Source organism: Aythya marila, assembly GCF_965140915.1.
Source record: "Aythya marila genome assembly, chromosome: 4".
In the NCBI taxonomy this organism is placed as follows: domain Eukaryota; kingdom Metazoa; phylum Chordata; class Aves; order Anseriformes; family Anatidae; genus Aythya; species Aythya marila.
The window spans coordinates 34,113,408-34,132,179 of NC_139045.1; the positions used below are offsets into that span (position 1 = coordinate 34,113,408).

Sequence of the window (18,772 nt, forward strand, 5' to 3'; positions counted from 1 at the left end):
TACAGGTGGCACTGAACTGACAGCAGCATATAATATAAAAGCGCTTTGTCATTCACATAATGTCTGGGGTAATGAAATGAATTCACTTTCTGGCTTCCTCCAGTTTGCCGTGCCAAAGAACACTGTGTTATCAGCACAGATGGAGCATGCATGGTTCTGGAGAAGAGCCTGGTGCAAACTGCAAACAAGCTTCTTTGCATACCAATGAATCCCTGAGAATCAGACCTTTGCTGTCAAGTGACAGGTTTGGAAGCTCTATAAAAATGAACTAATCCCAGTGGTCTTGTCTGACTGCATGTACTGTCAGTGCTCAGGACAAGAAATTGGGAAACACTGCACATCTTGCAGTCATGGCTACTACTTTGGTGAGAGATAGCAGGCAGACTAGGGATTTCATCCAGGTGCCAATACCTCTTTTTTTTGTTCCCTAGGGATAGCAAAGTGTCAAGAGAACTACTGTCACTGGGATTAAAGATGCATCAAAATTTCCAGAAAGAGAAGGGGGAAAAGTTTCTGAGAATACTTTTGTGAATCAAAAATGTTAAAAGCTACACATGGCTAACTAGATATAAGAGAGTCTAAGTTGTTAGCCACAAATAAGAGTTATACTACTGAGTTTATTAAAACAAATCCTTTCTCCATCTGTCTCCCGCCTTGGCACAGACATAATTATTATTAATACGTATATTGTATTCCTCCTCTTCAGCCAAAGAGCTCCTCACCAGTAGGCTTAAACTGAATCTTATTTTGCACAGTGATCAACTAAATACACACGAGAAATCACCTGTATATCTTAGACAAGGGAGAAGAAAGTTGGAAACCTCAAACAATGAAGCAATAAGTTTCAAACATTCTTAAATTTGGTATTTTGAATTTTCTGAACAGTTTTAAATCCACTTCACAGAACCCTAGAATGATGGAGTTGGGAGGGACCTTCTGAGATGGTCTTCTCCAACCCCCTTGCTCAAGTGGGGACACCCAGGTCTATTTCCAGGCAGCTTCTGAAGACCTCCAAGGAGGGAGACTCCACCTCTCTGGGCAACCTGAGCCAGTGCTCCATCATCCACAGACTCAAGAAGCTTTTCCTGACATTAAAGGTGTGCTTCCTGACACCTGCACAAAGCCCATGATTTACTCCTACACACCCCTTACAAGTTCTCTTAGATTCCTGTACCAACTAATCTCGCTCTCTGTGCTCAACCAGGGGAGACCTTACAGTTCTACAAGTATAATTTTCATGGAGTAAAGCAAACCAGATGTGTCTCGTATACAGAACAAGTACAGATGACTGTAACATTAAATATGGACAGCAAAACAAACATGACATAAAATATAGAAAAAATATATTGTAAAATAGAGGCATACCCATCAACAAAGTCAGAAGTCTCTGGACCTTTGAACTCACCCCCACAACTCTGTACAATCCTTGGTCATTTATACCTATTATGCAAAAGGAGAGAAAAAAAAAAAGGGGGCAGAAGATCAACCACAGCAATAAGATACACAGTCAAATTTAGCATTAAAACTTTTCCCCAGGCGACAAATTATCCTCAGAGTAAGACAGACTACGTACTATTTACACAGTCATGAGAACAACTTTATAAATAAAGTATTGCAAAAATCCTTTTGTTCTTCTGTGTTTTTAAGATAAGTTCACATTATGTTTTGGAAAAGGTTTCACTTCAGATACTGGGAGAAGAAGCAAACAGGGACTAGTCTTTCCTTGAAAAATCACTGGCTGTTTTCAGATTTTTAAATGACACGTTGGATACTTCATCGTCCACATTCAAATAACGCAGGAACCAAACCAACAAATGCTAAATTAAGAATTCTTTAGCAAATGTAATTTTGCTTTTTTCCAAAAACGTGGCTGACAAAAAGAGTTTGGATAAAATAAAGAAAAACTTGAGCCTATTCCCAGTCCTCAAAACCAATGCTTTTTCAAGTTTGTAAATGCTTTTCATTTAAGATACGATGTCTCATTCCAACCCACTGGGGTCCACATATGGGTTAAACCCAGAGGCAGCACCACAAGTTATTGAGATCAGTACTTCTGGCTTTGCTAAGGATGAAAAGAGTAGCCATAACCAGCATAATGTTTTCAGTCCTCTGCCATCATTCCATGTAGACACCGGACTGCCTTCCTGTCATTTCTCTATGCCCTTTCTTCCTCTCATACACATTCAAATCTGGTTTTATCCCCAGGGAAATAAAAAATATGACTATAAATTAAAGATAAATGACAGTGAGAGAAGTGGAAGGGAAGGAAAAGGGCAAAATAAGGTATGTCTTTCTGTCTGCTGCACTATTTCAGATCCCATACTGGGGGAGGTAAAATATTACACGCCTGAAGCTGATACAGATATTTGAGAGGCCATATAACAATCATTAAACACCACCATACTCTACCTCTATATTCATAATGGCCTAGAAGAGTAGAAATAACATAAAATATCTGTGTTTCTACTCCAAGGAAATCTTTTCAAATAACAGATTATGAGGTATTCTTATTCAAAATATCTTTCAACAAAGGAAGATTTGTGGAGAATTCCCAGTTTCAATATCAAACCGTTTCAACCCAGAGAAGGAAAATTGAAACTAGTAATATGAGAAAAAAGCTTCTTCCTAAAGAAGTATTAGATGCAGTATATAAAATCATTAAATCTTTAATTAATTAATGTCAGACACAACCATAATACAAAGCAAAAGTACAGTGGCAAGAGCTTCACATTGTCTACCTCCCTCCTCCTGCCTGGTCTTGCTGCGTCTCTTCCTACTTCTCTCTCCCCCTGCTCTTCCTCACACCGTCTGCAGCCTCCTCAAACATCCCAGACCTCAGAGGACTTGCTGAACTCCTCACTGATAGCACTGAGACAGAGGGGACCTGACATGCTATGGCAGTAATGCTACTTCTCTCAATTGCTCCACCTGGGCAGAATCAGCCCTTTTGTTTCCCCGGGATGCCAGTGCCACTCTACTAATGCTGAGCCTTAAGGCAGATGTCATATTCAGAGCTGGCTTTAAATTAACAGAATAAGCCAGATCTCCAGCATTTCATCTGCAGCCATCAAAAAACACAGCTCTGGAATATGCTCAAAATTTAGCTCTGTGCAGCAGAAGGAACCACAATAAACAGTTATGTGGCCACAATGCTATTCTTCTCAGAATATGAAGTTATCAAGTCACACAAATACGTTTTCCAATGCGGAACAACAGTGTGATGGTATGCTATACAAGCCTTGTAGACTGCCAACACTAAAGAAAAATAAACATGGTCCTTCATCCATTCCAAAGAAGGATGCATTAGGAGTCTATCCTGAGAGCAGCAAGCATTTGTTACTTGAAAATTCTCACAGAAGTCCAGGAAAATTCTGGTAAAAAGTAACAAAAAGTAACACCAAGCTTTTCAATTCTCTAACAAAATGCATCACACTTTTTTTTTTTTTATATATAATGCCCACCACTACTTTCCACAGAACAAGGCTTCTGCATCACATGCAAGAAATTAAAAAGCTGAAGAAATACTGTCACAGTCAGATATATCTCTGCTTTGGCTTATCTCAGAAGTTGTTTCTTGATTCTCTGTGCTTCTAACATTAAAATTCACAAGAACCAAACTGTGCTGACCCCAAACATTCATAACATACATTTAATGGCTTAAAAGTAATTAATGCCAAACCACAGAAACTGCTGCTCAATATTAAAACAGACATAATATACAAAAGTCTCCGAAATTGTGGCAGTACTGAAACTAAGACATTCCTGCAGCAGTAACCATGACTCTGTGATAAAAATTATCAGATAATTGATCAGTTTCAAATTCATCAACCTGAAAAAAGCACGGCTAATTGCTAACAGACATCAAGAAGTGCAAAGAGAAATTAATATTTCAACAGTAAATAGCAATAGTTTTAGATTAAACCTTTAAACGTACCATTAAATTATGTTTTATTAAAGATATACAAAACCAGTTTGAAACAGCACTGTTTCTGATTTAATCTGTACATTGCAGATCTTCAACATACCAAAGAGAGATAATGTTTGGCATTTAAGGAGCACAACTGATGAGGTGACTCATTTCAAGGAATAGCTTAGCACTGCCTAAAACGTTGAGGGGCTCAGCTACGTCTGCGGGCTCAACCCATCACTATTAGCAGCTCTGAGGGGTGAAGCCCTGCAGTGCAATTTTCCTCACATTTGCAAGATCTAAAGATGGTTGGCAGTCTGATACCAGAATTCGGCACTGGAACACGATTTGTGAAACATGCTTAGAAAGTTAAGTAAAATATAATTTACACTATTGTAAGGAAGATATGTCTGCAGACAAGTTTGGCATGTGGCTGGCATTGTAAGAGTGGCTGACACAGGCTATTAACAGAGCTGCAAATTTAACTTTTTATATCATATTCCAGTACAGAAAGAGTCGCACAAGTGACACTCTTGATTCAAAGTAATACCAGATTTATTTATTTATTTACATTAAAAAAAAAAGGTTTTATACTTCCTCTTCACCATCTTCTATCTTTCTTGTGAAGAGAAAGAAAGACAGCTCAATGCTGCCATCTGTCTCTACAGCTCAGATTAGCAGCTCCTGTAGGTCTAAAATTAAGGCAAATGCTACTCTCCCAACACTTACCTACCACATGCTCAACCAACTACTTGCACACAAAAACATGCACAGAGTCTTTACTACTGGAGCAAATAGCTCTTTTATGCTTCCGTAAACTTTTAACCCTGCTTTATTATTTTAAGTACAGAACTATAAATACATGGCATAATCAAAACAAAAACCCAAAACGTTCCCTCGGAGACAAAACATGCATGCATATCCAAACAGAACTGTGCTCCGTATGTGAGAGACAGGCTCAATATAACATTGCCTTGATAGCTCAGCATCTTCTATTAGGTAAAGCTGTGTTCTTATCCAGCAATGCAAAAAGAGCACTGAATCAGAAGCAAATTTACATTTTAACCACGACACTGTCTTTGATTTTTCTATTCATTCAAAGCAAATCATTTCGTTCTTGGCTTTATAAAACTGAACGTAACTGAGAAAAAATTATCCAGCCATTGACAAGTTTATGTTCAATATCTCTGTTATGCTCTTCTCTCTCTGAATACCAGACTTTCTGCTATGACATGACAAGACTATTCTCAGTTTCCACCCACACTAGACTGTCCTCTCTTTCCACCCACGCCAACCTCACACCCATTATGATTAAAAGAGATAAAAACATGGCACAGAAGCACAATCTCTGAAGAGGCATCTGTCCTGTTTTCTTCTGCCGAACATAACTTGCCTTTGATGTGTTATTGAAGTAAAATAGTCAAGTAAAAATTGTTTTAAAAAGAAGTATAGGTATAAAATCTACAGGTCTGAAAGACAGACTTTCTTCACCACTGTACAACTCCTTGGACAAATCCTTTTGAGGCACACAGTTCAATATTCTCCTGGCCCTCTTTGTGTTCAGCTCTACAGACATCCACAGAAGGTCCTGCAGGTTCTGCAGAAAACAGAAACTTATCCTTTAGGAATGCTTCAGCCGGTCTCCTGTATGAACTCACTATTTTGTTTGTTAGGCCTTTTTTGTTTGTTTGTGTTTTTTTTTTTAGTGCAGTTGATGTTATGTTCAGAATCAGTAAACTGCAAATAATCATCAACTCCCTGAAATGTTATGGATGAATCAACTTCATTGAACCAAAGCTGTGGGAATTGCTGAGCTCCTAAGAGGTAGCAAGCTCACCTACATCCGTTCTTGGAACCCTACATATTTATTCAATACTGAATTTTTTTCCTTAAGTACTTTCCAAAACAAAATTAATAAATACCTTTCTCTTCTGTGCCCAGTTTTGGAGGTACAAGAACGAGTGTACAGAATAGTAAGCCTGACAGCATCCTTGCCTCTGTTGTGAGACTGTGATTCCACCAGAAATATTTCAATACTTTTTGTTATTCACTTGCCTGCTTAGCTCCTGTTCTTGTCTTCAGTGGCTGAATGGAAAAGCTTCAAAGTCAACAAATAGAATACTAAAATTAATTAGTCTTTTCCAACAGTAAAGCAAAGATATAGGAATTGCCTACAAGATAAAGGGTATCTTCTCAGCTGTTGTGCACCAGTATTGGCTTCCTTTTAGGGAGGTGTTATTACTCCCTTCTGAGCACTTCTTTAAAGTACGTTTGTTAAAGCAGAGCCAATACAGTAAAGGCTGGAACTGGATGGAAGAAAGCTCCTGAACTGGCCAATGTAATCAGTGAAATCTCTACCACGTTAAGTCTTTCACAGAGATCTACAAGGAAACTAGATCACACAGGCCTTTAAAAGCAGACCAACTGCTCCATTCCCTCCACGATCAGAAGTGTTTTGTTGGATTGATCATTACCTCGTGTTTCAACAGCATTGATGCACTTTTTGATGACTGTGAATCCTATCTTATCCAATTGTGCACCTAAAAGAAAAAAAAGTTCAAAAACCTTTAAAACACCATTACAATTATGCCTTTTGCTGAAAAATAATACTGGACTTAACTACATGGCTAGTACTTCTCAGACAAAATTGTAAAAATATTTTGAAACAGAGGTACATCATCACTTTTTCTAGAGAAATTCCCCTTTTCTCACAGCCCTACCTAGGCCAAGTTAAGGCACATTCTGGTGGTAGTGGCTACACTGAAACTGTTCACAGCAGCAGCTTTTGAAGAATGGGATCTCTAATTAGGTACATATGTTGGCAGATGCAAAATGGAGTTTAACAATACTTACTGAAACATCGACAACATCTGAGAGAGTTAACCAAATGGGACAAGGAAGTACTTATGATGAAAAAACATAATCATGAACAGCAGGCTTTTACTGAGGCCTACCCAAAGCCAAAGGAGTTCCCACACTAAAGATACAGGACACATGTATATCATTGCACAGCAGTTAATGATCTGACTACATAGAAGCAGATGCATTAACAGGACAACAGCTGAGATCCAGCATTCCTTTGTTGTTCCTATCTTGTTCTTTTTCTTCACATCAAAACTTCATTTAAAAGTTTATATTGCAAAGCTGCCCTTCCCCCAAACATCTGGCTTTCTTGCTCCTGGGGACCTAGGCTTGCATCACTAAAATAAGAATCCGTGGAAAAACTTCTATTAATAAACACAGCTTTATCCAACAATATTTAAAAAAAAAAAAAAAAAAAAAAAAAAAACTTACATTCCCTGATAATGCAAGAAAGATAGCTGTTTTAACTCATACATTTTGCTACCTGAAGAAAGCTAATGTTATTTAAAGAAAGCCATCTCTTCTACTTCCATATTATGTAGTTTACATTTTAAATACATGCATTCAGTGTTTTTCCTGACCTTGATGTTCAGCTCTACTTTTAAAACCATATTTATGCATTCAAACAGATGTGTACATACAATCTGGATTAAGAAATTGTGATACACTCTCAAATTAACCCCTTTTTAAGTCACTTCAAGCATGATCTTAAATTGGTGAAAACAGACTGTTTGTTTAGCTTATGTCCAATCCTACAATTCTTACATATGTAAGAAACTGTGTTACTGTGGAAACTCATTAACTACAAGATCTAAAAAGGATATTCAGAACTTGGGATTAAAAATACAATATTTAATTAAGTTGGAACCACAGACAAATTGTATATTTGCACTTCTCTACTGTAAAGTGTTAACAAAAATCATCTTCAGTAGTAATTCAAATACTTACTTCCCTCTCGTTTTGCACTTGCTTTATTCAAATTGATGAACAGCTAAGAGAAGAAGAGTAGAAAGACTAATTATTTTAAAGAATTGTATGAAACCATAAACAAAAGACTCTCCATCTTACTGCCCAATAGGCACAAATCATCAGAACATATCACCAGCTCGAACAGTAGGACAAAAAGATCTCCGGTCCCCCAGAAAGTAAAGATTTGTAGTTTTTAAGGAGTGAAAATTTTCAGAAATTCTCAATAAACTTGGTTCCCTGGGGAGCAGAGCAAGCACAGCTGTAGTCACTAAAATGAGTTGTGATTTGAGTGCTCCTTTCTCCTATGTTTCTCTGCAGATTAATTTCCCACAGTTCACTGAAATCATTTGATGAATCCTGGGAGTTAGGTCCCAGCTCAGCATTCCCAGAAATTGTAAGCTTACTGGACAGTTCAGACAGCATGTGATGGTAATAAACACCTCTGCAGATTAAAAGAGATTTCTGCAACAACATCAATAAAACCTACTGTTAAAATCCCCAGTAGCCAACTAATGTGACAGAGACACTACTGTGTTACTGACTAGACTGCCCCATTAATTTTGGCCTACAAGACCAATATAATATTTACAATTTTAAGAACAATCTGCTGCTCTCTTTCAACTCTGCAGCTCAGATCCATTTCCTGATGTGAACTAGAAATTAAGCAAACTTAAGGACAACCTTATTTCCAATGACGCAGGTATTTTTTGATCTATTTTGTAAAAAAAAAATAATACCACAGCTAACTCATGCAAAACTTGCCACTGGAATACAGTACGTCAGCATATGGCTAAGTCAACATGCTCATAGTAGACATTTTCTAGAATACTAATATTACCATTGTGATTGGAAACCATTCATAAAAACCAAAGCTGTTGCTATAATGAAAAATACCTCGTATCAGCATTAACAGACATAAACGCTGAGCTTTATCAACGTACTCATCTCTCCAGAGTTTTATTTCACTTCTACTCCTTCTTCAATGAATCTAAACTACATAAATTCAGTTTATTGAAGTGCAAATGTGATCAGGAAGAGGGGGAAGGGAGGGATTTCTCCATTATAATACAAAAACGATCTTATGATCATCAGAAGACCAGCAATGATCTTTTGAGGTCCCTTCCAACCCCTACAATTCTGTGGAAAACAAACAAACAAACAAATAAAAACATTAAAAACATCACTTACAGCTTCTTTTCCATCCAAGGCTTCCATCCACAGCTTCCTGTCTTCCTCAGAAAATGCCTGCATGGTCACAGGAACGCCAGGCCTGCAACCACACAGAGTAACTGCATTCACCAGCAACTAAAACATGGTCTTGTCAAACTCCACTTCCAAATGCCCTTAAAAGCTCATTGTCCTAAAGTCTAGGGTTTTGCTTAATTACTGAACACTGCTCCTCATTGAAATAAAAGGAATAGAAATGATGCACACAGCAGGAAATAGAGAGGATAGAAAGGAAAAAGGAAAGCAAATGTAATCTCCAAACTATTTATTTAAAACAGCTCATTGTTGATGGCTTGTTGATTCTAACGCTTGCTGAGAGTTACTGAGCTTTCTGAATTCTAAACAGGCTTGCTCTTGTGTTGGTGTGCTATTACACAGGGGAAAAAAAAGTAACAAATTCAACTTTAAAGCACTAACTTTAATGGCTATAGTTTTCCAGTAATTCTTTTATCAAAATAATCAAGTCTTAATGCAGCATGTACTCACAAAACTCCAGTGTTATAACTTCCCTAACAAGCAACATGGACAACCATGGGTCATTGGGATTATTGAGCAGAGATTAACAAAAATCTACTTTGTATTTATGTAATAGGAAAAGAAAAGGAGCAATTGTGTGGTTCAATGTAATGTACAAAGCAAGGAGAGTTAAAAGCAGAACAGGTTGTTCAGGTAATTATTTTTTCTGCAAATTTATAAAAATCATTATATTCAGCCTGCCAGTATTTTGGGCAAATATGTAAATCTCGTTATATAGAGATAGATAGAAATACAGAATTAATCCATAACATTCTCCACATTCTCTCTCTCCCTCTCTCTTTTTCATATTAAACCTATCTTCCAGCAGCAAAATAGCTGTAGGGAAAAATGGTTTCAGAAATCATAGCATAGAGAAAAACAGAACAAATTCCACTTTTCCTTCAAAACTGTAACAGTCTACACAGTTTATATGTTTACAACCAGAGATGTTTCTAGAGAGATATTTCTTTTCATTTTCACCTTGCCAGAAAGTTTATCAAAAGTTTATCAAAGTTACTCTCATAACTCCTGTATACTTTCTTTTCAGTAAAATTTTAACCATCATGATATCAAAGATTATCACCTTGAGGCAATACGTTAAACTCAGCATATGCTTCACAAAATATTATTTGTCATCAAATTAAAGTCAAAATAGACAAAGCCTTCTTTCCTTCTTTTCCTGTATTAGTATAATGCTCTTTCTTTATCAGTATTAGACAGGGGACCCATGCTGTCTCTTTTCTAAGATTTAAACTTCTCTACATTTGCTCATTTAGAAGAAAAAAATAATTTTGGCTTTCTTCTAAAAAGAAAAATCTGTAAACTTTCAGCTAGCAGATCCAAGCAAACTATGCTTGTCACTTAAAAGGCTGAACATTTGCTACTGAGAAGTTCTTCCTAAACTTATCCAGTCTTCCCTCCTTCCAAAGCACAGGAACAAAGAAAACCCTGTGGCCAACCATCAATCTGTACATTACTTTATAACTTGGACAAGCTGAGGGATAAGTGTGTCCTGAACTGATACCAAGGAAACGAGCTAATGGCCTGCAGCATGCAACTAATCTCCATGGGAACATCTCAGTATTACACACATATATTATTAAAAGAAAAATGTGTGATATCAAGGTCACAGTGGACCAGTTGTGTCTATTATATCTAGACAGAAAGATGGATTGTATTTTTCCCGCTTTTACGAGAACAGAATGAAAAATTGTTTTGTGGGATCAAGGAAGCACTGCTATCCATCCATCTCTGTTCAACTCCAGATACCAGAACTCTACAGAGGACACACTGAGGGGGATCAACTGACACTCCTCGTGGTACTTTTTCAGTGACTATCAGACTCCGTTTGGAATCTGGTTTCCATACTGATCAATACACTGACCCGAGAGGATTTATGTCAAGGGCTTAAATCTCTATTCCATTTCCTAACATTGGGACAGTGCTGGAACAGTTAATCCACATCCCCATCAAATCATAACCACAAGTTCAGACCCCTGCTGTAGACAAAAACAGAGCTGTAAATGGTACCTTGTTATCTCCCACATACACTGAAAGTTTACAGATGCAGTGATAGTTTTGCATTCCTTCACCCACTGCTTGCTACAGAAACAGGCATGCCTTAGGCAAGCTGGCCTGACTGGCCTCACCAGCTAAGCACAGCATCTGACCGAAGCTGGGCATGTGCCTATGAGCATTATCACAGACATACCTGCAGCACCAGCCACCACAGGATAGAGGGGCCTGGCAACATTGACCACACCACATTTTAAGTGAGTCGCGTTATGAATTTGATGGGGAGAAAAAGCTTTAAACCTGAAGATCCATTACATGATAAAACAGAATGCAAGTAAATTGCTATAAGGAAATGTGTTGGTTAAAAACAGCTCAAAAGGGGTGAATGCAAAAACTCAGCAAGACTTCATCAATTTCTATCTAGCATTTAATGCACCAAAAGAACGTGGCCTTACCACAATGTTATTTAACTGCAGTGCCCTATTAGGTTAGATTCTCTCACCTTCGTAAATGAAGGAAAACTACTAAGGAAAACTATTGCTGATGGAAAAGCAATATTGATCATATTTTAAGATCCTTTTAGCAAAATTTATAAATAAACAATTCTCTTTTGAAATAAAGCAACAGAATGGTAGCATTTCAAAAAGGCAGCAGCAACAACATTCAAAATGCATTACATTATTAAACTAGCCACAAAATGCTTCAAAATCCAAATGATTTTATTTCTAATCTGAGAATCCAGCACAAACCATCAGCAACATGACACTTCTTGAAAGCAGGCTTGTGATACAATATGGTCAAGACTGTATGAATTATCCACTGTGATCATAGTTTTTCACTACAGCCATGTGTACTTTGAGTTAAGCCACATTAATTCACTACGATAACAGTAATTTATAACAGTTTATCTTTCTGTGCTTTTCTTTTACGTGATACCTCAAGACAATGCCTACTTTTCAGTTTAGATCCTCACTGCTTCTGCTATACACAGCTGAGGTAAAATGCGTAAGCTATGACAGTGGCATACAAGCTCCTCCAGCAACTGTTTCCCACTGGCAGCTTGAATGATCATTGGAAAAAAAAAGAAAAAGAAAAAAAAAAAAAAAAAAAGGTAATTTTACAGTAATATTGACTAATACTTAGAAACAGTCCTTTCTAATGTGTTTCATAAGCTTACCTGTCTGAAGCTTCTAAGTCGAAACAGAATCGCCTGTCGATAGTATCTATATTTCTTTTGGTACAATATGTAAGGATGAAGAGTTCCTCATCACCCTGTGAAAAGAAAGTTTTTATATGCTTTATGCCAGTAATTGAAAGCCTCAGTAAGTCAGGAATACAAAAAAAAAAAAAAAAAAGTATGATGAATTTACATTAAAATAATAGCAAAAGCTTTACAGAAAACTGACACTTGAAAAAAAAATGCACTCAGGGCTGCCATTCAGGTCACTACACAGTAGTGCATAAATTGCATGGCCATTTAGGGGACACAAACGCAAAAATATAAAGCTGACTTTAGCTGGTACTTTACAATGTGACACAGCAACACAGTAATTTAAACTAACAAAAATATTTTGTTATAGAAGTTTTGCATGTAACAATATAAGCAAACATTGAGTGCAAGAGAGTTTCATTCTCCTCTTTCATGCCAGACACAGCAATCTCCATATTAAAGGCTACCGTTACAATAACTAGAACAAAGTGTTCTTTACTCTCTGGAATCTGCCTTACAGACCCAATCATTTCTTCAAGACTGACCAACACTAGGATTGTATTTTACCCTTAAGAATTGAGAAATCAAACAAATTCTTCTGTGAATGCCATATCAGTTGTACCAGCTTTAATTAGGATTAATTGTGCATTTTAATTATTTTTGTCTTATTCAGCATCTCCAGAGGCAGGAGATGAATGAAGGAATAATTGAACTGGTATCTTTTAATATAGCAAAAAGGGCTTCCTAAGTGTTTTAGAAGGCCAAATACTTATGCACATACTTTATTAACTAACATTGCTTACTACAGTTAGAGTAAATCGGGATTAAAAAAATCATAAAGCATTGATATGATTAAGGAAGCCAACTACCACAGATTTTCAGTACAGCAGGTATTCTGGTGCTTTTGAAAGATTATCCCCAATTCAATATATTTGCAAATATCCACAGCCCTCAAATTATGAAAGCCATCTTCCACTAATGGTATATAACACCTAGATAAAATTTGAACAATGTGACTTCTAACCAAATCTGAAGATAGGGTAGGGTGCTACATTTATAGGAATATTGACTTGAGCATTATTTTCAATCTTCACATATCTTTTTTCCTTGCAACAAAATGCTTTTCATACATATTAATACATTCATTTAATGCTTCATCTCTGAAGGTGCTGAATGCCTTTAACTCCCAACTATGTCAATACAAATAAAAGCCATTCAAAGATCAACAGAGTCTTGGGTCTTGAATATTCCAGATGCTATCAAAGACACCTGAAATTACATTCAGGTTGTCAGTACATTCCTAGTTAATAGGAATATAGTTTCCAGGCCCTCTTCTAGTACTTACATCTACCAAAGAAAAATCTGACTAGAGAGTGTAAGAAAGAAATTTTTGAATCTATTGTATTTTCTTAATTTATACTTTAACAAGTTAAATACTTCACAAATAAAGCAGTGCATGTTAACTGCATCGTGTTGTCTGGTCTTCTAAAAGCAAGCAATTGAAGAGTCTGCAGAAAGCTCATCTATTAAGCCAGACGTTACTTTATGTTCATAGCCTTAAATGGCACACTGAGTTGCATGAGGAAAGAAGACAAAAAGGTGCAGGGGGGTGGAGAGGGGAAACACTTGACACATCTTATCTGACACATCCACTCATCTTGATAAGAGTAGAATACAAAAATATACTTACAGCTTTCCCTCCTGATCTGTGTTCAAATGGGATCATGGTGAACTTCTTTGTCTCCTTCCTATATGTGCAATAGTGCTTCACCCAACTGGAACCAAAGGGGGCAGGCCCTACGTAAATGGAAGCACTAAGTATTATCTGCTATTTCCAATTTGTGTTTCATTCTCTTGCTATCTAAAATGTTACTTAGAAGTCCTATTTAACTCCTAAGAATGAAGTGTTTACAACAAAGTAACGAACTAAGAACATTATACAAAGTAAAGCAAAAGCTAAGTGGTAATTACTATTCTAAAACTTGATATATGTTACGTTACATATTTACACGTAATGACCATTGGAAAGAATTATCACTATATATACCTTTACCTCAGATACAGACAAAACCTTTTCCCAAGAAAATATATATCCCTATGAAACTGTAAAGCAGAACATGGAAATCTCGTTTGAACTTAAGTAACTGCAGATTAATGCATCTATGTTGTAAGCACCACATTATCTACTGATTATGATCTGACTACATTTTCTGACACCAAAACTCACTCCTAACTATTCAACAGTACACACCCTACATTGGATACAGAGATCAGCCTACTGCATACACTATAATTTGTACCATAATGTTGACTATTAAAACTTGGATTGGATTCTGACCCTCTGTTATCTCCTCACTTCTATTAATTTACTTAAAAAAAAAAAAATTAAAAAAGCCTGCAAATGAATCCTCTTTTAATGTGCTCTGCCCTGAAGCATCAGGGAAAATCTTCGTGATTCACTTCAGCTGACAGTGGATTTCACTGCTCCTGAAACTAGAAGATCTCACTGCCCTGCTCCTCCCCAACTCAGTTTCAGACATACCCACCTCTTCAGAATCCTTCCAGCTGATTCTAAAGCTCATGATGACTAAGACCAGTGAAATGATCTCATACCATATCTGTTTTTCTTATTTTGTTTTCTTTTGTTTAAAATCTTATTTCTAACACTGTAATACCAATGATTCCACAAAAAATGTTGTAGTCTTCTATTTGTGAGATGTTTTACAGAAGCCCTTACCTCAACAATATGATTAAACATCATAAAAGTAAAATCTCTCACCAAAATAAGCTAACAAACTTTCTATAACAACACATATCTAACAAGCATGGCTTACACAAAATGTTTAAAACAACAAACAAACAGATTTTATGGTTATTTCTTGAGAAATAAGAGCGCTTCTTCTTATTTGGCCTTTTTACTACAGTGAGAAGAGTTTTTAATTGTTCAAAGTACTGATATGATGTGTGACATCTTCACAGGAAGATTTTCAACACTAGCTACCTAGCATATAACTTGGTTTATTTGGCCTTATGATCACAACCAGGTGATGAGAGCATATTACTGAACCAAAGAAATGACAGTCAACTTCACCATACTAAACTGATAAGGCCTGATTTTCAGAGATTAATTTGACAACTCATGTTGTTGTCTGACAACAAACGTCTGACAACTCTAAGGGAGGTCATTACTAAGGCATTAAAAATAAAATCAAATAAAACTTACTTGAATTCAGTCAATTCTTGCTTAAAACTGTCACACTTTTACCACATTTGTTTTATGACCTAGCATAACACTGCCATTACAGACTTGGAACATTTATTCAGATGACTCTGTTTAACAAGCTGTAAATTGTCTTCATGCTATCTGTAGAAATAAGCCTTGCCTGCATGTGTATTATGTGCACCATACGAATACAAAAATATATCTTACTTTTTTCCTGTACGTAGAGATAGCCTTCCATTGTGAAATGATTTGCTCTTTTATGTTCCTGAGGATTTCTTCTGATCTTGTTCATGAGCTCTTCGACCTCTGACCTTGTTCCTTCAAAACGATTTCGCGTCTAAAACAAGATGGCAAAAAAATATTAGTAAAGGGAGCAGAAGAAAAACTTATTCTTTCTGGCAGATAGCAGTTATAGTAACTATTATTTATAAAAAGAGAGAATGATAGAAGGCCATTTTAGAATGATCAGTACACAATTTCTATACACATTTACTCTTCGAATTTTCTGACAATACTCTAAGTGTCTTTTAGAAATTAATTGTTATAACTGGAAAGCACACAAAGACAGCCAGAGTAGATTTCTAAAACAACGTGTTGACCTGTTCAGAAAGAACTGAAATACTGATTTAAAAATTCAAGTTTCTTAAGCGAAATATTACTGCAAATGTTGTCTCAATTCATGAGATCCTTACTTGTTATCAGGAAGGAAAGGAGACTCTGTGGTTATTGAGAAAAACATGACAAGAAGATCACCAATAATTTATATACATTGAGACCATTCACATGCCACATGTTTCAGTCACGCAAAGGCTGAATCATGCAAACCAAACATGCATGCATTTAAATAAAAAAAAAAAATCAAAGTCCAGATTATTATTATTATTATTGCTGGGTGCCACTCACTTTAAAGTTTTAAGCAGTAGCAAGAGAAATATTTACTAAAATATTAGTTTAAAAAAAAAAAAAAAAAAAAAAAAAAACAGAAAGCAACCACATCATCCATAAAGTATACAATAGAACTAAACAAAATAACAGAGTAGCTCACACCTGACCCAAGGAAATCTTTGGTTCAGTCTGCAAACCACTGACAATTGGCCAATGGGCAAATACCAAAACAGGCACAGTAATAGTTTTTTCCCCATACCCGCTTATCCAAATTGCACAAACTGAAAACATATACTCAAACTGGTATTTTGCCCAGTTGGTTATGTGCATTTTGAGGCAAGCACATACTTCCAGATGCATGCTTATATGCCTTGTTACTTTTTGAAAGCACCTTTATTTTGCTGAAAATGGATCAGCTTTAGAAAATGACGCCTTGCTTCAACTTTTCACAAAAAGCATGCAGTTGCACAAACAGACAAATACATCATGAATACAAACAAGTATCCATTCTTGTACCTAGACAGCTAACAGTATGTGCCTGGCTGGTCATCTGTACGTGCAAATTCTAGATTTATGCTTGGAAGGAGTTTATTGATGGGCACAAAAAGAGTCCATGCAAGCTGATCAGAGCAGCCACACATACCCATATGTTTTAGAGACAAAAGATACTCTTTCTGGTGATGTCTAGGAACAACTGCTTTCTTACCTGCAGGCAAAACAACTGGTCTGAACCCTCCCCACATCCATAGTCTCAGTCTCAGGTCACATCTGCTCACAAATTTATGAGTCAGACCCCACACAAATTAATTGCCAAGGCTCCAAACGATTTTCAGAGTTCTTTTTCATATTTCCCCAGAAGAGCTGCAATAAAAACTACACTCTCTACCCAAGGCAAGGGCAAAAGCTGATTGTGACAAACTGTTCATATCTATATCTTACTGGCTGAGCACTGATTGCTGCTAGATGTTTTAAACGATTCTGCTAGGACCTTTTTCTGTATTAGCTGTGCAGCAATCACAAATCCATGTGTGCAACATGCACTCTGGGAACATTGGGAAGAAATGCCGCAGGCTCCTGGAGGCTCAAAACAAAATTCCAGCTGGTGCTTCTCTCTACCCCTTTCCCCCATCTAATCTCTCTTTCAAAGCTCCCTTGAAAGAGTCACACAGAGAGCACTAAACTCAAGAGTGCTGAATTACAGATGTGAATCAGACCACAAACAGCACAAATGGTGGTGGTTTCACACCTATAGGGCAACCTGCTACTGACAGGAAAGGAATGCTGTTTCAACACCATCTTTCTGTCTTCCTTTGTGTTATAACAAAGCTGAGTTTAACCAGGAGTCTGTTAGAGCTGCTCCATCAGCAAAGCTCTGTCCTCGTCTTCCCTAGGAAGCCACAGTTTGTTTGCAGGAGAGAAATCATCAAGGCTGCAAGGATCCATGCATGGGGCTGGGCACAGAACTGAGATAACAAGAGAAACGTCCCAGTTGCACTTAGCAAGCAAGGGTTGAAAGAGCACAGGGAATCAAGTTAGACATGCAAGACTATCACAAGAGAGTAAGATTATTTGGTGAAAGCATTGACTTATTGGAGTTTGGGGTAAAATCTGGGTTTTCTCTTTTTTTCTTTCCTCCTTTTTTTGTGAAGGCAGGACCCGGGGCAGGGTATGGAGAGAAAATCACCAATGTAATTCTAAAAGTAAAGATAACCTGAACAAAAAGAAAGGCTAAGATGATGGGAAGATATGAACTGTAGCAGACCAGAGAACAAAGACATGTAAAATGTGTCAAGATGAACACTGCGGGCATGCTTATGCTACATACACGTGTATGTAGCTCCAAACTATTACAGAAAAGAAGGAACAGGACCCCTGTGGAGCTGAAAGTTTTGGGGAATGGTTGTTAGAGGTCCACTTGATCTTTCATGGGACAATATGTATAGGAAGTCTTTCTCTTAGGACAGTAAGCTAGGTAGAGATCTGTATTTAGAAGCTCTCCTAAACTTCCACAGCATTAATGCACGATCAATAATTTGGTTTCTCAGGAAGTGGTAAAACACAGCTGAAAACCTAAACATACACCTTGCATTTGAGATACTAAGTACTTAATATCTACCTGAAGGAAACTGCTACTCTGAACTCTCACCCTGCCCAGTTGCTTCCAAAAACGTAGACAAGTGAGGAAATTTTAGCAGCAAACCTTCTACTACTGAAAAAGAATCAAAGCATACTCATCAGCTTTTCTTCCACAGATTAGGGAGCAATTATTTGTGGTCACCCCCTTGAATTAAATTACTAGAGCTATGCTGAGAAATCACTGTTCATACACAGAGAGGCTCTCTGTACAGAATCCTATACCCTTGGATCTCTAACATATCAACCCACTGTCCTACTAGCAGCTCAGCTGCACAACAGCCAAGACCCGGTTCATTTTTCCTTTGTGATGTTTTCTTTATCT

General features: G+C 37.0%; 1 protein-coding gene across 1 annotated transcript in view; it reads right to left on the minus strand.

Moving 5' to 3' along the window:
- ARHGAP10 (Rho GTPase activating protein 10) overlaps positions 1-18,772 on the minus strand; it is a 149,795-nt gene that overhangs the window by 69,164 nt on the left and 61,859 nt on the right. The window contains exons 8-14 of the mRNA XM_082759449.1: positions 15,637-15,766; positions 13,897-14,003; positions 12,174-12,268; positions 8,927-9,008; positions 7,718-7,760; positions 6,382-6,447; positions 1,366-1,440 (exon numbers count right to left, since the gene is read on the minus strand). Coding sequence (XP_082615575.1) covers positions 1,366-1,440; positions 6,382-6,447; positions 7,718-7,760; positions 8,927-9,008; positions 12,174-12,268; positions 13,897-14,003; positions 15,637-15,766 — 598 coding nt within the window. The remainder of the gene's footprint in view (positions 1-1,365; positions 1,441-6,381; positions 6,448-7,717; positions 7,761-8,926; positions 9,009-12,173; positions 12,269-13,896; positions 14,004-15,636; positions 15,767-18,772) is intronic.